This window comes from Pongo pygmaeus, chromosome 6 (genome assembly GCF_028885625.2).
Source record: "Pongo pygmaeus isolate AG05252 chromosome 6, NHGRI_mPonPyg2-v2.0_pri, whole genome shotgun sequence".
Lineage (NCBI taxonomy): Eukaryota > Metazoa > Chordata > Mammalia > Primates > Hominidae > Pongo > Pongo pygmaeus.
Window position 1 is genome coordinate 58811713 of NC_072379.2, and position 23211 is coordinate 58834923.

The window sequence follows — 23211 nt, forward strand, 5'->3', positions numbered from 1 at the left end:
GAGGACAGGGGAAAGGGAGCTTTGTGTTGGCCGTCTCCGGTCTTTTCCCAGCTGTCATAGGCAATGCTGGCCTTCTGTTTGTGCACTTTCTGCGTTTTAATTCCCAGAATTCCTCTTTTCCAAATTCTGCATTGTAGGGCCACATGCTCTGTAAATAGTCACCCAAGCCCCATTGTAAATTATATAGGGGGGAAAAAGTTGGAAATGTCTTAATTGGCTTTTCAGAACTCTAAATTTCAAGGTTTTTATTTTAATTTTAACCTTAATCTTAACAGCCCATTCTAATACCTTTCTCACTATTCCCTCTTCGTTCCTCCCTCTCTGCATCACCCACCTGCATTTATAGGGTGGGTGAAAAATTTTCTTCGGAAGTCAGTGAGAGTTTCAGACTCCTATCCTTCCATAGGATGCAGAGTATGGAGGTAAACTAGCCCCAAGATTTTTCTCACCCTCTCCAAGTGAAAACCCAGTTTGGTCTCAGGTCTTACCCAAGTAAAATTCCTGCGTTGTGGGCAGACTTTTCACTTCCAATAAGGAAAAGGAGTCGACTTTTTCTCTAGGTGTTTTTGGTTACACGGTAAGAAATACAAGGTCAGTTAAGATCACAAAGAATCCCCCAGGCAACTGAAAGAAGTATAAGTGAAAATTATTATAAAGTACCCTTCACAGCAGGTACCAATGTTAGAGTTTTATTTCAGCAAATTGTTGGGATCCCATTATTTAGAAGGGTTTGTGAACAGATTAAAATTGAATTTGAGCTACTTATTGCATAAAAGCTATGTGATGCCTATGTCCTGTATTAACATTTTTCAGCTCCCAGTACACCCCCGTTCTGAGCTGGAAGATATAAATGCTATGCCTTTGAGAGGACATCTTTGCATAAACACTCAAATAAATAAATGTACTTTTTCATTTCATATCTTCAGTCTTAAATAATGTTTGTACCCCAGATGTTCATCTAAAAACGTGAAAATATTAAGTCTGAAAAAAATATATGAGACCCATTACTCAGTCTCTCCTCCTGCCATTTAAACTGCAGGTATTCCCCAAGTTTCTCTTCTCAACCTTTGCCTCTTTTTCCCTGCTTGCTCCCTTAGTTTTCTCCTCTGGGTGGGTGACTCCCAAATCTAGATCGCTGACCTGTTTGTCCACATCCTTGAGTATCCCACCACCATTTCACACCCACCATATCCAGATGGAGCTCTTATCAGTTGTAACAGCACTGCTCAATAGGACTTTCTGTGATCGTGGAAATTTTGTTTCTATTCAATATGGTAGCCCTTAGCCATATGTGGCTACTTAAGTAAAATTAAATAAAATTACAAATTTCATTCCTTGGCTGTACTAGCCACATTTCAGGTGTCCATAGCTTCATATGGCTAATGGCTACTGTATTGAACAACACAGACTTTTAGCATTTTGTAACTTTCCTATGGCGTGATGTTAGCTGTGGGTCCTTGGGCAAACTACCTAATGTCTCAAGTCTCAATTTTGTATCTGTAAATAGGACTGATCACCCCTTGCAAGCTGTTATGAGGTTTAAATAAGGTAATAATGATAAAGCACATAGCATATCACATACTAAAAAGACTTTTTAAAAGTCATAGAACTTTTGCCCTTATTCCTTCTTTAATATTAACATCCAGATATCCACCTGAAGCTTGGATAATGTGAACGCTCTCCAGAGCCATTTTAAGAAGGGGTTAGTTTGCACACTGTTGGGAGCACCTAAAAACGCTATGGATTAAATCGGGCTTAAAGCTGTAGCTCTTCGGTGTTCGGTTGTTGGAAAAGTTCTGAGTGATTCTCTGCATCATGGTTAATATAAGAGTGCTCAGCAGGGTCTAACAAGATTCTCCTAGTTGGTTGGAATTATTTTAGTTAGGGTATTTGTCTCATTTCCCAGGGCACAATAACAGGAGGAAAATCTCCATGAGGCTAGCATCTGGTGCAGTAATGATTAAGAGGTAACCCCATCTGAAAATGCCCATTGCTTCAGTGGATACTTGGGGTGGGGGGAACAACCACTTGGTTTGCATATATGAACTTGGTGGAAGAGGCTCCCTGGTCACCAAAAATGGCCTGGGTGTTGGGTGCAGAGGTGTCCAGGACCTTCAGTCACTCAACAAGGAGCCCTCTGCTGTGGACCATTCCTGCATACACAAGTAATGGGTTTTAAAGGGGGTTTGCCTGGTTTATATCCCGGCTGCAATCCATTAAAGCTTTAATTACACTAATTAGGGATATGGGATAATCAGGTTGGCTGGCCTGAAATAGAGGCCTGTACTCTCTGAAGAAAAGCTTTGCTAAATAAACCAGCAGGATAAACAGGACTGTGGGACGCATGCATTCCTGGGAGCCAGCTGATGCCCAGGATTAGTGCATGCCTTTGGCATGCAAATGAAGGCTGCTCCTTGTAAATCAGCAGAAGGTCCAGAGACCCCTCCAAGAAATACTTCATTAGCAGTTAAGTAGTGACATTCTTGAAAAATTTAAACACACACATACCCCCTGAATTTTTTTCCAAATAACCCATAAATTTGTGCAGGCTTTGCATGGGAGCTGTGCATGGGATGGAGCATATAGGGGAAAGGTGGCTAGGAGATCTTGTAAAATACACATTGATTTCAAAGCATTACTGAATAGTGGTTTTATGTCATTCTTTTTTCCCTCTAACTTAAAAACCACCAAAATCTCACTATACTGTGCAAGACAGCATACCATTTGACATTATAACAGACTCTCATACCTGAAAGAGTTGGGAACCATTGGCTGATATTTTCAAATTAATAAACATTCAGTGTCATTCAATGGTATAGACTCTATCTAACAGTGCCCCTCCTTTGCAAGCATTTGGCAGTGTGTGTTGTGTCCCTGCGGTTACGCTGCTGGCCATCTTAATTGTGAATCTATGTTAGGTATTTCCCAGGAACTATGTTGGAAAAATTTCGTTCTCCCTTTGTTCTCTTCTGTCTTTCCTTTCTTCCATTTTTAAAAATCCCTATATATTTTTAAGTGATTATGTGAACACAAGATGAAAAATATGTGAATTATCAATCATGGCCTAAAAAGGGAGGAAGGGAGAAAGCTTAAATAAGATAGCAAAATATTGACATTGTGCCGGTCATTGTGGGTTTTTTTGTTTTGTTGTTTTGTTTTGTTTTTTGTTTTTGAGATGGAGTTTCACTCTTGTTGCCCAGGCTGGAGGGCAATGGCAGATCTCAGCTCACCGCAACCTCCACCTCCCAGGTTCAAGTGATTCTCCTGCCTCAGCCTCCCTAGTAGCTGGGATGACAGGCATGTGCCACCAGGCCCAGCTAATTTTGTATTTTTAGTAGAGATGGGGTTTCTCCATGTTGGTCAGGCTGGTCTCGAACTCCTGACCTCAGGTGATCCGCTCGCCTCCGCCTCCCAAAGTGCTGGGATTACAGGCATGAGCCACCGCACCCGGCCAGTGGTGGGGTTTTTTTTAAATTATGCCTAATAAAAAGTTTAAATTATCACCATCATCGACATCTGCGTCCTTTCCATACCCAAGATTTACACACAGTTTACAGTTTACCAAGTATATTTAGCACTCAGACTAATTGGGTTAACTCTTCAGTAGGCAGAAGAGGAGACATGGAAGTTCAAATTTCTTCAATTAAAAAAAAGAAAAAGTGGTTATTCAAAATTAGCAGGGCCTGGGTGGTTATTCAAAATTAGCAGGGCCTGGTGGTGTGCAACTGTAGTCCCAGCTACTCAAGAGGCTGAGGCAGGAAGATTGCTTGAGCCCAGCAGGTCGAGGCTGCAGTTACCTATGATCACGCCACTGTACTCCATTCTGGACAACACAGCGAGATTCTGCCTCTGAATGAATGAATGAATGAATGAATGTTATTCAAGTGTGTACTTACCTGAATAACCTAATAATACCTGAACACATTCAACAGGTGCTAGCCTCCTGGATAACAGGGAAAACTAAACTTGTCAATAGACAAAATTACAACAAATTTAAAGACTTCACTTGATTTTTATTTGTGATTCTAGAATCAGGCAACACCTCATTTTATAAAATAGAATGTGTGTTCCAATGAGCTGAGTAGATGAGGTTGGCCTGATAGGCAGAAAAGGGCTGAGAAAAGCAGAAACAGAACAAAAAGTGCATTGGTTCTTTTAAAGTCATTTGTTGTTCTTATAGGGGACTTCCAGCTTAGGTAAACTGGGCCCCTTCTGATTGGTTGCTGTGACTGTCTTGTTTTTTTGGAAAACTGGCCCATTTCAAAGTTTAGCCTGAGCAACTCCATTCTGGTTTGGTCTGCTCAGTTGGGGCCTAGTGCAGAACCTTAGTCCAAATCAGTGACCGTCCATGAATTTTATGTAATGCTTTTAAGTTCAGAAGTAGTTTAACTGAACTCTTGCAACAAAAGGCAAAAAATCACTTTGAAAAAAAATCAACCCCCAAAACGCATGAGACTTGAGGTCTGTAAGCTTGAGATGCCCACAGGCACATGCTTTGTCACAGAACAGCCCATGCTTGAAACTGGCTTTGCCCCCAAAATAGTTTTACTGTCTTATTATTAGTAGTTCATTTAAGAAAAAGTGCTGTAAACTCTGCTCTTTCAACAATGCTAATTTGCTGACTGCTATTCTGTGTATAAATAAGTCTCATATACACCATAAATTTGAGCAGTTGGCCCATACATAATTACATTTCATGAATAGATGCTGTTATCTGAATATGTCGCTAGTATTCTTGCTTTAGCTTGGGGACAGCTCTTGTCTTAGACATACTCAACTTGCTCTCTCAGATATTACAGTCTGCCAGCTTTGTTCTCTGATTTTCTGAGAAGGGATAAAGTATGTACCAAATGCCTAGACCAGGGTATTAGTGGAAATCTCAGTAGATATAGAGGAAAATGTGTAAGTCCAGGATGGCACAAACCTTCAGCTTACATGTCACCTTCATTGGTTTGTAGTGACTACCTAGGGCACAGTGCTGAAGAAAACTGTAAGGCTGAGTCCCAAAGCAGCACAGGCAAGAGTGCTGTAATCGATTAGTGTGGCCGTCTTGGGCAGAGTGCATTTAAGTGGCACGAGAGCCACTGTGTGTGCCATCTCTGGCATAGATAAACCCTACCTATTTGAGACCTCTCACATTGAGAATCTTCTACCATCTCATTTGCTTCTCCTCCCCTTTCTCAACCCAGTATTTAATTAACTGGACACCTCCAGTGTTCCCCACCCCGTGGTGCTAGATTCCCCGGGAGTCACTTGTTCTTAGCTGGATATTGATGGTCACCCACCCCACCTTGTCAGAAGAATTCGCCTAAGGATAAGGCCGTGCAACATCAGAGAAGTACTTTTCTTTGGAAATGGAGACGTCCAATCCCAGGCTTATTAGATACCTATCTTAGATACTGCATAGGTTCCCCCAAGAAATTACCTCTTATGTAAGAATTCTCCTAGATGGCTGTTAAATTTATAAACAATTTCTCCTTCCTGGGAAAGGGTCAGGAACATAGGGCCAGCACCCATGGAAATACCACAACTCTGAGTGGTCTCCTAACATATATTGAGTATTAAGTGGAGCCAAGGGCTTTTCATGCATTTATCCAATGAGATGTTGATAATAACCCCCATGAGGTAAGTGTTAGGATTACCCCTGTGTTATAACGAGGACCCCAAGTTGAGAAGGAGTCATTAATTTGCCTAAGCTTGAACACCAACTAAGTCAGATTAAGAGTTTGCCTTCAGAACCTAGATTTTTTCACCCACCAGGCTGTGTTCCCAGCTGTATACTGGATTTAAAACTCTGAGAGACCTAAGTGCAACTTTGTCTTCAGTTTTTAAATTTCTTCTAGTTTATGGGGAAAGTTATGCATCATCTCATTAGCAGCTTACAGTGAAACCTCAATAACTCATTAATTTACTTCTAGAGGAGGCAAAACAAGAAAACTGAAAAGCTATTTGTAGTTTTATACCACAAAACCTCGTAAAGTGCAACTACTTTGTTTTGTTCATTAGTCTTTACGTGGATGTCAAATTAGCAGTGAAAACCATCTGTAAGAAATAGCCATAGTTATTTGCAATTCAATGAAGGTAGAAAAGGAACAGAAAGGAGGATAGGGAGTTGCCAAGAGAAAGATATTCCATTGGTCTCCAAACCAAAGATTTGCGGTATAGTAGCTTTCAGAAGTGTTTTTTATTCTTGGCATCAATGACGGAAAAGACCATGGTTTATTTTATTAAGGCTAAAGTAAATCAAAATTAATTGCTTCACTGATAATTTGTCCTGACCTGCGGCTTTAAAGAGTGATTGCCGGAGCCCGAGCAAGCTTTCATTAAGGTAGATTGACTATATCATTCCATAGTTGTGAAGAAAATATACCATATTTGTTGGGAACATACAAAGAAATAGTATTCAGGAATGGGATTTTGTTATTTCAGTGGCTCAGCTTTGGTGCCTGGATTTCATTTGAGTGCCAAAATTTAGGAAAAGATACTACTGATTTAAAAAAGTGGTTCTTAAGTGCTATCCACAGCACAGCTGCTAGTCTGCTGCTGTTCATGAGGATGTTTCCACTGGTCTGCAGTGTCTGAGCTGCCTGGGGCATGTGGGGCCAGGGAACAGGGGACATCCAGCACCTCACCACCCCTCTGTGTGTCCAGCTGTGAGAGGACACTCAGCTCTTACTCACCACCTCCCAGCTCTTGGAAAGGAGAAGCTACTGGATTTGAGTGCCCTTGTATTTGCCTTCTTTCGTTTGCTCAGCATATTTCAAGCAATTCCACCTAAATTTAAGAGTTCTGTTTGGTGAGCATTCCTTGCAACTGAATTTTTCGCAATGATAATAATAGAAAACACATTTAGATATTTTTAAAAATTTGCATCTAGAGAATAATTGTAAACAGTATATTATAAATAATATTATATATATGATGCAAGTATAAAGTAATGATAACATGAAATTTTATATTGTGGCTTTTCTTCATCAAAACAGTTTAAGTAGATTTTTCCTATGTTCTGTTATCATAATCTCAGAATAAAGAAGAATCTTTCTCAAGAAAGCCTTTCTCAAGAAAGGATTTCTTCCAAGATTATGCTCTTCCTATATTTTATATTAAAGTAGTTTTTTCTTTTTAATTAGAGGCTGGTGATGATAGATGGTAGTTAGATAAGGTATACATGGCAATATAAAAATTGGCAACCCAATGTTATTTAAATACTAAAAAAGGTATAGAATATCCAAACTATAATATACCAAAGAGAATATAAATTTACTGTAGCTGCCTTTAAAAAAGAAAGTAAAATAAAAATAAGAAAAATAAATAAGAAAAAATAAAAAGAAAAATAAATAAAATATGATTGTCAAGACAGTAGATGAAGGAAAGATCACCTTTTATCTTGTCTTTTTATCCTTACCCTACCTTTTCTTCTTCCCTCTCCCCCACAAAAAAAAAAAAAAAAGAAAGAAAAAAGAAAGAAATGAACATCTAGAAGCAAAATAAGCTACAAGGTTTGGTATGAAATTGGCTTGCCCTCATATTTATTTATTTTATGCAAAATTAGATTAGAATTCTCCAAAGACCAGGAACTATATCCTTCCATATATGTCAAATATAAACTTAGAAAACTTAGAAAAACAGGCCAGGCGTGGGTAGCTCATGCCTGTAATCCTAGCACTTTGGGAGGCCAAGACAATGAGACTGCTTGAGCCCAGGAGATCGAGACCAGCCTGGGCAGCAGAGTGGGATCCTGCCTCTACAAAAATTAGCTGGATGTGGTGCTCTACAAAAAATACAAAAATTAGCTGGGTTTGGAAGTGCATCCCTGTAGTCCCACCTACTTAGGAGGCTGAAGCAAGAGGATCACTTGAGCCCAGGGGGTCAAGGCTGCAATGAGCCGTGATGGCGCCACTGCACCCCAGCCTGGTTGACAGAGTGAGACCCTGTCTTAAAAAGAAAGAGAGAAAATAACGTCTCTCTTAATGCAGCAAGTCTGTCAGTTTTAGTTTGGTACCCAAGAACACAATCTATTTCATTAGCTGTGTACTTCTCAGATTATGTCCACAACCAATGTAAAGGTCAAGTGAAAAATCACAAAAAATACCTCTTACAAGTTAAGTGCCAAACTGATCTGATCAAATGGAGTGGGTTTTTTTCCTGGTGCTGCTTTTAATTTTATTATTTTGCATTAGAATTTTAATAGTATGTTAAAAGGGGCTCAGAGTTTTGGTGATACTGCAAAAAGTTTTATGAAGCTTCAAAATCCACCCCATGGGCCTCAGATCGTGAAGTCAAAAATAACTCCGGTATAAGAAGTGAAACATAGGATTATTTGAAGCATTACTAGAAACTTTCTGAAATTAATGTTATTTGGAAATCCAGATTTTCTCTTTTCTACTGAAAAGTACATTTATTAAGTTCCCAGATCACCAAAAAAGGCCATTCTGTTAACGAAGGGGTGCTAACAAATGATTACTCCACTTGCTGTTTCTAGGTCATGTTTTACTAACTCGCTGTTTTAACCAAATACGCCTTTAGCTTCACTATGGAATTAAGTTGCTGCTAAAATAAGAAGATCCGCCACATGAATTTATTAGCAGACGTACGTTCTGAAAGCCATCATTACATTGAGACCTAGAGCAGCCAGATCCTTTGACATGTGGGCCACACATGGTTGCATGCTGAAATGTACCCATTATTTCCATCACCGTTTCCTACAGCCACATTTCAAATGTGCCATGCACTGTTTTGCTTACTTACTGGTTCTCTATCCATCCTTGTCCTGGATTGCATAGTAACAGCCAGAGAAAAGAAAAATCCTTACTCTCCATGTTAGACTATCCTTCAGAAGGTTAGATTGTCATGTCAGAAATACCATCATCTGGAGCAATGAATTACCAGATTTGGGAGTGTTTGGAATCTCAGAGCCTATCTGCCAACTCCCCACAGCTTTTCTCAAAAGATTGTTTTTGCTGAAAAATGGCAATGCCCAAAGGGCCATTGAAAAGGCGGAACAAAGCTTTTGAACTTCAAATGAAGCGTAGTTGGATGTGGTCTTCTACAGAGGGTCTGCTAGCAGACCAAGTCAGAGCCTTGTGCAACTTGATGAATCTGCCAAGCAGAGAACAGCCTTTAGCTGGATGGAAGGATGTCAGTCCAGCAGCTCATGGCGTGGAGGGTTTCCCATTGCCTGTCCTGCTGGAAAGACCCTCTGTAATTTGGTTCTACTCTAGAAATCAAGGCCAGGAAGTAAGAAGAGGTGTATGAGTTTATAGATGGGCCCCAGCGTGTTGTCTAATGAGAGGAACCTTCTTTTTCTGTTCTATTAATAGTTATTGTATCTGTCTTCTTGAATTTGCCTGTGATTGCCATTTAATAGATGCCATTGCAATTTAGTAGATGCCTGGGCCGGGCACGATGTCTCACGCCTGTAATCCCAACACTTTGGGAGACCAAAGTGGGCAGATTTCTTGATCCCAGGAGTTCAAAACTAGCCTGGACAACATGGTAAAACCCTATCTTTACAAAAAGTACAAAAAATTATCCAGATGTGGTGGCGAATGCCTGTAATCCCAGCTACTCAGGAGGCTGACATGAGAAAATCACACGGCTGCTAGTGAGCCATGATCGTGCCACTGCATTCCAGCCTGGGCGACAGAGTGAGACCTTGTCACAAAAGCCAAAAAATAAATAAAAATAACATTAATGCCTGTAGAATCAGTAAAGGTGGCTCTTTGCTTTCAGAATCAGCAAAACTCATGATGGCAGTATTTAAAATCCTAATATTCCATGCCCCAAAGTAACCAAATGCTAGTGTAGATGGCAGAAGGTGAAAGGTTTGCGAGTTAAGATTTCCAGTACAAGTGTTAGTCGCTTCTTTTTTTTTTTTATGACGGAGTCTCGCTCTGTCACCCAGGCTGTAGTGCAGTGGCGCGATCTCTGCTCACTGCAAGCTCCGCCTCCCAGGTTCATGCCATTCTCCTGCCTCAGCCTCCTTAGTAGCTGGGACTACAGGCGCACGCTGCCACGCCCGGCTAATTTTTTGTATTTTTAGTAGAGATGGGGGTTTCACTGTATTAGCCAAGATGGTCTCGATCTCCTGACCTCGTGATCTGCCCGTCTCGGCCTCCCAAAGTGCTGGGATTACAGGCATGAGCCACCACGCCCAGCATGTTAATCACTTCTTTTATGAACCAGGAACCTGACATTTGTTAAGCACGAAGTGTCAGGCCCTGTTCTAAGTGCTTTATGAATATTAACTTAACTTAATCCTCACCACAACCCTTGATCGGACCTGTCATTGTCTCCATTTATAGATGAGAAAATGGCAGCACCGAAAGGCTAGGTAGGTAACTTGCCCAATGTCATCACACAGCTAGTGGGGCATGGATCAGGGATTTGAATCTACACAGTCTACCTCCAAAGCCCACCCTCTTAACTGCTACACTAATATATTCAGACTCCAGACCATGACCTCCCAGGGGGTCAGGAAGTCAATGTGGTGGTCGTGACCATCATATTTTGTTAAAATGAAATAGAACAGAAAAATGCCAGAGTATATCACATGTAGTAAAGATTGTTTTGTGAAATTTCTGTTTCAGATATTTATATTAAAATGTCTTGTCCTTGAGTCCAGAAATGTTTCATGATTCATAATTTTTTAGATTTCATAAAGATAATATAGTACAAATACTTCATATTACATGATACCCCCAGTAGGGTCCGGGGCAGCCCCATATAATCACGTACATTAATATTTATACAGTGAAACACCTGAATATTTTCAGTAAATACAATAAAATCTGTAAGTAGCCTTTCACCCAGTCAGGTTAGAGTTTGCCTTCCAATGACGTTTTAGTGCCAAACTTTATTTTTAAAAAATTTCAGATTTCAGAGCTTTGGAGATCTCAAAATTGCAGGTTGCAGGCCTATTTATATATGTGAGCACACCAGGTCGCACTGTGAAATACGTTTCTTATAACGGGTTGAAGTCAAAACAAAGTTTGAAAAATAATGTGCTATTTGAAAAATACAATGCTATTGCTGGAATCATTCACTGTTAGAACTGGGAAGGACCCTAGCAGTGATGTATTCCATATATCCATAAAACCAAATCTCCTCAATTTTAACAGGTAGAAAAACCAGGACCACAAAAGTGAATACAGTGACTCCCGGAGGCCACCAGTTTCTTTGCCCCAGAACAAGCCTCCTGGCGATGTGCAGTGCAGACCTCTGGACCACGCACCCTCTCCAGAGTCATATAATCACAGCCATACCACACCACACATCTTGGATTCAGTTTTTTCTGAGACTGCAGTTTCAAGTGGTCACTTCAGTTTCTGAGTTCTTTGATCCAGTGAAAGCCAAGTGATTTTTTTCCCCAGCAGGTCACTTAGACTCAGGTGTTTTGGCCATGGAGTGAGGTGGCAATGGAGTCTCTGCCCAGGTTCCAGCAAATACTGTACATTTCCTGAGTTTGTGGTTGAAACTAGTCTCCATGGACCAGCAGTTGACATTTTCCCCCTGTGGAGTTATATTCATGTTTCCACGTTGAACATGTCAGACTGAATGAACATTGTGGTCTGAGGATTTAAAAGATTTATAGTGGAGTCTTGAAAATTTACTTAAGGAATATGTACTTCCCCTAGCAATAACAAATATTACTACAAATGACCATATTAAATTAAAGTAACTTAGACATTTCTGATTTGTAGGAAAAGTTGAAATTAATCTTACAGCAGTTTCAGTTTCAAAATGAAAACATTGCTTTGCCTGACCGCAGATTTTCAGGCTGTTAGTCAACAGTGAGTGAAAGAGTCTCAAGTGACTTTTTTTCTTTAAGAAATAAGCAGTTTTCTCTATGTGTAGAAAAATGTTAGAAGGAAAAACCCTAAAATATCAACCATAGTTTTATCTGGGTAACACTTCTCTTAGGAAAAAAAAAGTTTTTATACAGGAAACATCAAAAATTATTTTCATAAGCTGAATGGTAGGTACACGGATTTCTATTTTATTAAAATCTTTATGTGTGGAAATGTATATATTGATTTGCCTATATATTCCATAATTTTAAAAAATACCTTTATTTCATTTCTTTTCCTAACCTGTGTGTTGGTCAATTAAAAAACTTTTTAAACATAAGTCACAAATCCATAAAAAATGTTCTGTAAGTGTTCTTTACTGAGATATATTACTTTTTACAATTTTAAAAAAGAAGACTTTCTTATTCATTCTTCGTTCCTTCCCTAATTAATTCGTTTAGTGAGTAGGCAAGAAGCCTGGTTCAAACGCTTTTTTTCCCCACATTAAAAAATAATAATCACTAGAAGGTGTACTGGCAAATGTTGAACTGACTTGGGGAGGAAAAAAGTCTCAATTTGTGTTATTTCCAGTTTCTGTGGTGTAAATACTCCTGCCATAGCCAATTTCAAGCTACCCACATGTTACTGAACACAGAGTAGGTTACTTTGCATTATACAGAATATAGTTATAAATAATTCTACCAAATAGATAAAATGTTAATGTAAATAACAATATAGATAATATTAAAATGCAATAAAATAAGTGAGCCTTGAGTTAAATATCCTTGTTTTTAACAAAGCACTTGATTTAATTATTTATGTCATTTAGTTTTTAATAACAGCTGTGTTTAACAACAGACTCACCAAATCCCTGAAAATTTAAGTCAGCTTTCACAACCCAGTATGAGCCAGCTCCGGCACACTGCGGCTGCCAGATCAGAGCAGTGTCACCATTGCAAAGCAGAGAGAATTCTGGGAGGTGGGCACAGCCAGCCTTTCCCAGATCATAGCCCAGTGGGGCTACAATTCCAGAGACCGCCCCCACCACAACCAGGGAGCCCAGTGGTCCCACACAGCAGGATGGACTGACATTGAGAGGATGAGCCTTTTGTTCTCCCAGCTGCCCACTGCCCCCATGTAAACCGCCAGAGGAGTCCTCCCTGCATTTCCCCAGGCCCCATGCTCCAGCTCCCTGAACACTTTCAACTGTGAAAACCATGACAGCGTCCCCAGGCTTGACTGGGCTCTGATGCCAGCTCTGCCACTATCCTAAATGACCTCAAACAGGTCACACCACCTCAGTTCACAGTTACTGTAACAAATGAGGGGGTTGGACCTGATGATCTGACTTAACCAAGGTTCCTTCCTGCTCTAAAACCCAAGTGAGTCAGGTGCAGTGGCTCACACCTATAATCCTAACACTTTGGGTGGGAGGATTGCTTGAGCCCAGGAGTTTGAAGCCAGCCTGGGCAACATAGTGAGACCCCATCTCTACAAAAAATCCAAAAATTACCTGGGCGTTGGGGGGCGTGCTTGTAGTCTCAGTTACTTGGGAGGCTGAGGCAAGAAGATTGCTTGAGCCCAGGAGGTTGGGGCTTTGGTGCACTGTAATCACACCACTGCACACCAGCCTGGGTGACAGCGAGACCCTGTCTCCAAAAAAAAATCCAAATCAGCCGTGATTACTGAGAGCTTCAGAAAGATCACCAGTGGTGTCCAGACTCATTGAGGAAAGCTCAGGCCACTGAGTCACATGACTTGCTTAACCTGAACTCAGCCTTGGGAACACGGTGAACCTTTCCAGCCCTGATATTTGGTAAAACAGGGAACATAGTCCCCATTTGTTGGCCAGAATCACAGCCTTTGCTGTGCCTCCTTGGCTTCTCTAGACACTCTTGTCTCCCCAAATGGTTTCTTGCCACTGGGAATCTGCCCACCTTTTGACAGACAGCTGTGCTGATGGAACATTGCTCAAAAACTTGAGAATTTACTTACTAAATTAAGTCTCAGAAAATGGGTTAAGTCATGGTTAATGAAGGGAGGAGGAAGAGGAGCAGCATGCTAGTGCAGGGGAGACACAGGCCCTTTTTAACCAGGGTTCCCACAGCGTTTGTGTGGCATTCCTGTGTGTGTTTGTGGGGGCAGGTGGTATGGGTGTGTGTGTATGGTTGTCACTAGAACAAATTGTGCAGCTGTGTACCTTGGTATGTCAAGGTTACCATGATTTATAGGTTGTATGTCCAAGTTCACAACACCAATCCAAGAGAGGAGGGAGAACTGCAGGAGGAAGTCTTAGCGACAGGGCTTTAAGAATGTGTTTCATGTTTAATGCTTTTAACATGGTTGCCTTGTTCTTGCTTCTAGAAAGCACTATAGAAGACATAACCCCAACCCAGATTGCTGTCTGTAGCTGGCCAAACCCATGTGAGGGTGAAGGTGGGGTTTGTGTGTGTGAATGTTGTTATGGTTGTTTATAGTTGTTGTGTTATATCTGAGCTGTAGGAGAGTATTTTACAATAAGAGGTATGAGTTCTGTAATCCCAGCACTTGGGAGGCTGAGGCAGGTGGAGCACTTGAGGTCAGTAGTTCAAGACCAGCCTGGCCAGCGTGGTGAAACCTTGTCTCTACTAAAAATACAAAAATTAGCTGGGCATGGTGGCGGCACCTGTAGTCCCAGCTATTTGGGAGGCTGAGGCAGGAGAATCGCTTGAACCAGGAGGCAGAGGTGAGCCAAGATCATGCCACTGCACTCCAGCCTGGGCAACAGTGCAAGACTCCATCTCAAAAAAAAAAAAAAAAAAACCCATGTATATATATATATGAGTTAGACGTAGAGAAGCCTTTCTCTCTCTGCCTCTGGCTGTCTCTCCCTCTGTCTCTTACACTGGATATGCACCCTCTGGGTTTATTCCATTCAGCCGTTCCACAAACGGAATTTCTGCCTCTACACGAGGCACGTGTGTGCTCAGTGCTTTCAGAGCTATGGGCGTGTGGTGTGTCCTCAAGACACTTGGAGTTGAGTAAGGTGGACAAAATATAGAGACATAACATATAATAATGCTTTATGTAATTAATAACAGCTTCTGCATTTTGAGCCACTTGCTACATGACAGACCAATTACCTCATTTTACTCACAACAGTCCTCTGAAGTTGAAATGTTATTGCCCCGTCTGCCAGCAGGTCGCCTTCTTAGGTTGTGAACATTCAGACTCACAGATGACCATGGGCCACATAGGGCACTGGGTCTGTTCAGAGGATGGAGGACAAGTCGCCTTCTGCAGGCGCCCTTGCAGCAGTGCACATAGGAGTCTGTTCAGGTGCAGAGAGGTAGGAGTGGAAGCTATCCTAGTAGAAGAGCTTCATGCCCCACAGGAGCCAAAGCTCTTGAAACACGCTCTGGGCATAGCTCCCCATTCTGTGCAAGGGCCATGCCCAGCTACAAGATCACTACGCTCGGGAAGCCCAAATCAGGATTCTTGGCTTCCTATCAGATAGCTCCAGGTTCCTAGATCCTCCCTGGCTGTGCAGTTCACCAGTCAAAGGTCATTCTTATGTAGATAGTGTTGCCTAGTAACATAGTTGACATACTGTCTTTTAGCAGGTTACCAAATTTAGCCAAAGATCAGACTCCCATGCAGAAAGGGAAAAGACGTATGTTAATTCCTTACCTACTCTCTCATTCCCATTTTACAGAGAATAAACCTGAGATTCAGAGAAGTTTATCAACTTGCCTCAAATTACATAATAACCCAGCCAGGATTTCAACCCCAGCCTGACTCCAGATACCATGCTCTTAACTAAAATGCAAGATGTAAATTTTTTTTCTACCCCCATAAGCATGTCCGTGTTTATTTTGCTATTTGAAACACTAGTTTGAATTACTTAACCCTCGAGAACAATCGGCCTTCCTGGAAGCAGCAGCCTGTTTATCTTGTGGCTTTGCCACTGCCTGGTGCACTGCATTACCCCAGTGTGAGAAGCTCAGCACCATGCTAGTTAGCAGTTCTTCTTAGAATAATAATAAAAAAAGCACTAGTTCTTTGCTTTTCTCTGTGAGTCTGTATTTTTAGTAGAGGTTTATGAGGAGGAGGAAAAGAAGTTTTAAGGACAATAGAACCAGTTTTGCATCTGAAAATAAATGAGTACCTGGCTACCAGGTGCAAACAATTCTCTTTTGCCTTGACAGTCCTTTCTTTTTAAATCATCACTATCCTATAGCACAAAACCTAAGAGCTCAAGGCAAAGCTTTATTACTAAGCTCAGTTCAGCATGTAAAATCCAGTTTATATATCTGGATTATATTGCAAGAACCATTCAAGAAATGTGCCATCCATGTTCCAAGTATAAAAATAGAAATTTTAAGACAGCGTAACAATATTACTGTTGTTTCATTGGGTGTTTAATTGACTTCAAGCTTTCACCAGGTATTAGAACTATCTGTTGACTTCCAAAACTTCATTGTGTAGTGAGGAGAAATACTAAGGAATTTTGTAGACAAGATGTGAAATAGGTTAGGTAAAATACCATGTTTAAGTGCAATGCAGTGAGCTTATGATAAATTATATTGAAATAGTCAAAATATAATTGATGCGGGAGGTGTTGGAGAGAGACCTTGAGGGGCGTGGAATGTTCTGTTTCTTAGCCTAGGTGGTGGGGACAGCTGTGGTTTTATCATCTGAACGCTATCATACATTTATGGACTATGCTTTCTATGGCAATTTTCAAAAATGCAGCTGACAAAGTTTGCCTGCCAATATGAAAAGGTGAATGTTCTTTAGGTAGGAGATACCATTTCATAGATTGTATTGAATCTCATATTACAGGAATTTACAAGATGGTAGATTATACAGTGAGAAAAGAACAAAGTTTGAATATTACCAACATCAGAGAAGCATTGGAAGAATAACTCAAGTTTCCAAAGTGAAACTATCAGGAAAAGTCACCTTTCTCTTTATGAGTAATAAAATTAGAACATAAACAGATCATCAGTGGTGACCTCCCTCCTTATGCTGCTCTCTTCCCTTCTTCTGGAATCTTCCTGGGCAGATACACGCAGTTCTGTCCATGTTTCCTGAGGTGGGCCTGGCCCTGTGCTAGGAACTGGGGACTAGAATCTTTGCCTTCATGACTAGGGAAGCAAGGACTCAATTAGCCAAGAAAAGTTTTTAAACCCAAATAACAATATGAGAATCAAAGTAACACCAAAAAAAAAAAGTTTTCATGAGGCCGTATATGTTAGGTGGTAGTTAAGTGGTACAAAGAAGAAATACTGCCAACCTGCAGATAAAGGAAGCACTGTCTACTTAGGAGTGGTTGGGGAACTTTGAGGATGTGTGGGTTTCCTATGGGTAGAAAAAAAGAGAGCAGACCTTCCAAGAGAGGAAGTCTTGTAACTGAAAGTATTACAGTGGGTGCAGATGTATTCTGTGTGTATAAGCTTCCTGGAAAGGAGGATTTACTGGGGAAGAAATGGACCTGACTTTGAGAAACCGTAAAAATAACAAGCTAGAAGATAATTCCATTGCATTGGGAAAGGGAAGCTGTTATGAGTTTTTGAGATTGGGACTGACCTGTGGCCAAGGTCCTTTTCCAGGGTCGTGCATGTCTGAAACTCTAATGAATGTCATCAGTCCTCATGCTCTATACAGGGCCCAGGTTCCTTACCTTCCATTATTGTTTCAGATTCATGACAGATGCTGCCCGCCGAGAGCAGGAGTCCTTAAAGAAGAAGATTCAGCCGAAGCTCTCACTGACTCTGTCCAGCTCAGTGTCTCGGGGGAATGTGTCCACTCCGCCACGCCACAGCAGTGGAAGCCTTACTCCCCCCGTGACCCCCCCCATCACCCCCTCCTCTTCATTCCGCAGCAGCACTCCGACAGGTGAGTGGCCTGGCCCTACCGCCTTGAGAAGGAGGAGAGGGGAGAAAGAGAAAGTGGGGGCAGAAAGGGGCTGGGGACAGATGACGACACAGACCCACCACATCGTTGATCCTTTCACTAGTCTCTATATATTGGTAAATTCTTTAATTTATTATTGAAGAAATATTTATAGATTATTGTTAATATGCATGTGATAATGGTTTTGTAGATTTTTTGTCAATATATTTCCCATTTTCACTGTGCATACCCATCTGCACAACATTTTTAATGGGCTCTGTAATAATACATATCTCATCACCCGATTTACAACTAAATATATTATGAACATTTTCTCTTCTAAAACAGTTAAAATAATTGCATCCTTTAGAGAAAACATAATTTATTAAGCAGTCTTGGAGAAATTTAGATATAATTTTTCTTCCAAGGAGACTTCATTGTTTTTACAACGCCTTGAGAAGAAGGGGGAGTCCTTGTCTTCTCCAGCTTTTTCTATAGATAGTGGAAACTTGCCCTTCAATTTAGCTTTTTCACTTGCTTCTTTGTACCCACCTATTCACCAGTCAAGTAATCCATTTTATTTTTCCCAGTCCATCTCTCCTATTTGCCTCCTCTTTCCTGTCAGCCTCCCTGACACACATGTGGATGTGCGCTACTCCAGCATTCTCATCTGCTCTCCTCCAGGTCCTCTCCTTAAAGAGGCTTCTGTCTTTTTAAGGATACCATCTTCATTGATTTGGATCAACTCTGCTCAAAACTTTATCCTCAGTTCCACATTAGGATTAGCCTGTAATAATCTGAAGACAAAGTTCAGTTGTTTAAAAGAAAATATTAGTAAGAAAACCTTGGTAGAATTACATGTATCAAGAAACTAGGACTTCAGCTGGGTGCTGTGGCTCACATGTATAATCACAGCACTTTGGGAGGCTGAGGCAGGAGGATCACCTGAGGCCAGGATTTCAAGACCAGCCTGGGCGAAATGGCGTTTTGAATGCCTCACAAGTGCCAGAAACTGAGCTACTGAGGTGAGCAGAGAGAGGCCCCCTTCCCTGACCTCAGGAGCTTACACCTGTTGGAGGATATTGGCATTCTAGGGGCCAAACAAGATCACTCTTTTCTTCCTCTCCCAAGTGTGGAAATGATTAAAAAATAAAACAGCAGTCGCAAATGAAGAACAAAATATCAACTTTATTATTACATAAAGCTAAACCACAGAATGGAGCTTGGATCTGTAACAATTGGGCTTCCTAGTATGTCTTCCCAGAATTCAATTTATTTCCCAAAGTGCACTTCTCAGCTTACCCCAGGGTGGGAGCTGACCAGAGCGCACCTGGACCCTGAGCAGAGCATGCCCAGCCCTTCCTCCCTAGTTCATGCTTCATTAAGTCACTGTTCCTCCTTGGGCAGGAGTGAATAGAGATGGTGGAAGAGGTCCCGCATGTTTGTGCTGTCTGAGAAACAGAGAAATAGCTCTCTTCCCCCAGTGGGAGTATAGACCGTCACTAATCAAATCAATACGCAAATAAATATAACCCTGTAATCATGACAAGTGCTATATAGAATTCTGTGATAGGAGGGCATCCAGAGAGAAGTTTGACCCAGTCAGGAAAGGCTTCCTTTGAAAGATAAATAGGAGTCAACTAAGTAAAGAGGTAAGGGGGAGCAATGTCACAAAGGGAACATTTTGCAAAGGCTCCACGGAGGGGGAAAGCCTGGCAGGTCCCCAGTACTGAAAGCAGGCCAAGTAGCCCGAGTGTAAGATGAGACTGAGGAGGCAGGCGGGGACTAGGGCATTGGGGGTCTTATTCAAAATTTTGGTTGAATCGAAGAGCAAAGAGAACCCACTTGTAACCACACCATCATCTCCTTAGCCATGATTAAAATTGTTTATCTTCTCTGACAGTTTATGTATTTCTCTGTCATCCATTTTCCATTGTGCAAAGTGTGTTTCAGAATACTAATTTCACAAAATACTAGTTGGGGAAAGGGATTTCCTGGTAAGTTTGGGCAGGTGATGAGTTAGACAAAGTTAAATAGATTTCTTTAATTCGGGGCTTTAATATGCACTGTTAGTCTCCAAGGGGAGGATTTAGTAAATTTCCCAAACTTAGTTGCTCTGATTAGGGGACCTCTTTCTCTATGGAGCATCTCAGGGGACTCATGGTTGACAGACACCCTGTGTTCAATCAGGATTGAACATTTTGAAGACAGATTAGGTATGGGAGATAAACCAGAGTTGCTGCCTTAACTTCTTTCTTTACAAATGGTGTTACCTTGGGCAAGTCACTAATACCCATTATATAGATTTTGTGTCAAAGTTAAATGTGATAGCACATGTATAACACAGTGCTCAATAAATGTTCATTTCTTTCGTCTGGGGTTTTCAACTTTGTATTTTAGGAACAGAATCAAGGTCATGCTTCTAGAGGACGAACCAGTTCATTTGTGTTAGGCATTTGTCCATTTCCTTGAATACACCACCATGTTTCCCTTTTATTTTATTTTGTGAAGATTGACTTTCCAGGATCTTTGTGTAACATTTATGTTGTAAATCTAAGGAATGAAAAAGAGTGTAGTGTAATTCCGCAATCCTCTTTTCTGGGTATTGCTATGATATTTATTCACATATAATATGAATTATGGGGGCAGTCTCCAATTGGCTGTGTTTTATACCTGAAGTAATATGGACTGACTCATGTCCAATCCCAGATAACTATGACTGCCCCAATTAGTGACGGGTGCCTAGGACCCCATGAAAATAAAGACAGTTTAAAAGTGAGAGTTTATTATTTTTCATGTAAGAATGTTTGGAAGAAATGGAATCATTTCCTTTCCTTCAGACATAAAGAAATCTTTCTGACACCTTGCCTATTTTAGCAATTTCCCATTGAGAGAATTAATTTATGTTGTGGTAAAGATGTATCATTTTCAGTCTGTCAAGATCATTGGTAAGTTATTTGCTGCTGGAAGAACATTCCATGTAAACATCAAAAATTAGCAGGGGAAATGGTTTCTTAAACCCCTACCATGTACAATTTTGATTGTGTACATTTTTCAATGTTTGGAATGTTATTTTACCTGTAGTTAGAGAGATCAGCTTATTTTGCCTGACTAATGTGGTTTTAGTCACTTTCATTGCCAGGTTATAAAATTCCACATTTCTACCCCTTAAATTCACTCTTCCAAGTTCTATATTCATGGTGCATTCCCACTTCAGAAGTAATAGTCATCTTGTAGGAACTTCATTTATAAAATGTTCTTTAAGATATACTTTCTTGACAATACTGAATTAGAGCTCAGCTTTATCCTGGAGTTTCCAGTATTTCTTAGGTATACTTGGAATTAATGTTTGTTTTGCAATTTTTTTTTTTCTGTTTGCAACAGGGTCTTACTATATCACTCTATCACCTAGACTGGAGTGCAGTGATGCTATCCTAGCTCACTGCAGCCTCAAACTCCTGGGCTCAGCCTCCTGTGTAGCTCACCTCAGTCTCCTGTGTAGCTGGGACTACAGGCACATGCCACAATGCCCACCTAATTTTTTGACTTTTTTTGTAGAGATGAGGTCTTGCTATGTTGCCCAGGCTGGTCTTGAACTCTTGGCCTCAAGCAATCCTCCTGCCTCTGCCTCCCAAAACTCTGTGATTACAGGCAGGGGCCACCATATATGGCCTGTTTTGCCATTTTTACATCCTAGAATAATCTTTTTCTCTCATTGTTTTCCTTTCCTGTCCTTGTCTTTTTTTCTTTTAATATATAGAAAAAGTATTCATTTAAGAAAAGCTTAGAATAGTTTAAATCATAGATCAGCAAACTTTTTCTATAAAGGTCCATATAGTAAATATGCTCTGCAGGCCACAGGGTCTCTGTTTCAGCTACTCAACTTTGCCATTGTAATGTGCAAGCAGCTATAGAGCCACCTAAATTAATGGGCATGGTGTGTTTTATTAAAAGTTTTTCTAAAACTTTATGTACAAAAACAGGCCAGAGTTGGCCCATAGGCCACAGTTTTCCAACCCCTGGTTTAAATAATAGAGAAATGGAATTGAAAAATAAGTGTGATTAAATTATCTGAAAATAAAGTGTTAAGACAATTCATACCCTTCTCCTTTTAAAAGTAGTAACATGGGCCAGGCACGGCTGCTCATGCCTGTAATCCCAGCACTTTGGGAGGCAGAGGCAGGCGAATCACCTGAGGTCAGGAGTTCGAGATGAGCCTGGCCAACATGGTGAAACCCCATCTCTACTAAAAATGTAAAAATTTGCCAAGTGTGGTGGCTCGTACCTGTAATCCCAGCTACTTGGGAGGTTGAGGCAGGAGAATTGCTTGAACCTAGGAGGTGGAGGTTGCGGTGAGCCGAGATTGCACCACTGCACTACAGCCTGGGTGACAGAGCAAGACTTCGTGTCAAAAAAAAAAAAAAAGTAGTAACATCTAAAGTACAATTACTTAGAGGGAAAGGCAAGTAGCACTTGCGGAGTGTTTGCTATGTGTGCTTACTGTATTCTTTATGTATGACATTGTATTTAATCTTAACACCAGCCTCACTGAGACATTATTATTCCCATGTACAGATAAGAAATAGAGGCTTACTAAGGTTAACTTGACGCATCCATGTCTGTCTATTCAAAGAATAAGCTCTTTCCAGTATACCCACACTTTCTATCCACATTCATTATTATTACATTAATACTTTTTTAAAAACTTTATTAGACCATCCATACTGTGTGTGAACTTGACACCTCCAAACTCAAAATATGTTAAGTTACTGAAACCTTGGTTTGACTTCATTCACCGTAACTTTCGTTTTCACACAGCTCTGCCATTCAAACAGCATGTCATAACAGAAGGACTTAACAGTTTGGTTCAGCCAGGGTTTCTCTAAGGGTCAGCTGACTCCAGATAGCCGGTTGTTAAATAATCGGGTTTGCAAACTGTTTGCTAAACTGTTACCTTGAAATCAGCCATGATGGGAGTATTTACACCAGTGAAATAGGCAAATGCTACATATCAGGACCTTCCCTGCCCCACTTTACCATTATACCACTGTTTTTTCCTTTCAGTATTTACCAGATTAATCTTACTTAGTTTGTAGGTCAAGGAATCGTGGATCCATGTGTCTGCAAATAAACCTAAAGTCAATCGCCAATAAATAAATAATGACCATTTCAGGCAATGGACTGCTTTGTTGGCACTCACCACAATGTTGTAGGAAAGGTTTTTACATTATCTTGTTACATGAGAAAATCCAATTTCAAAACTGCAGGAGCAATATGATCTCAATTTTTTTTTCTTTTTTCTTCTTTTTTTTTTTGGAGACAAAGTCTCACTCTGTCTCCCAGGCTGGAGTGCAGTGGTGTGATCTCAACTCACTGCAACCTCCACCTCTCAGGTTCAAGAGATTCTCTGACCTCTGCCTCCCAAGTAGCTGATACTACAGGTGCACATCAACACCACCCCGCTAATTTTTGTATTTTTAGTAGAGGCAGGTTTTCGCCATGTTGGCCAGGCTGGTTTGAACTCCTGACCTCAAGTGATCCTCCT

General features: G+C 40.8%; 1 protein-coding gene across 2 annotated transcripts in view; it reads left to right on the plus strand.

The window, feature by feature from the left end:
* Window positions 1–23211, plus strand: part of JAZF1 (JAZF zinc finger 1) — a 354660-nt gene that overhangs the window by 272084 nt on the left and 59365 nt on the right. For both annotated transcript variants that reach the window (XM_054495752.2, XM_054495753.2), the window contains exon 3: window positions 17473–17669. In XM_054495752.2, the coding sequence (XP_054351727.1) occupies window positions 17473–17669 (197 nt within the window). The remainder of the gene's footprint in view (window positions 1–17472; window positions 17670–23211) is intronic.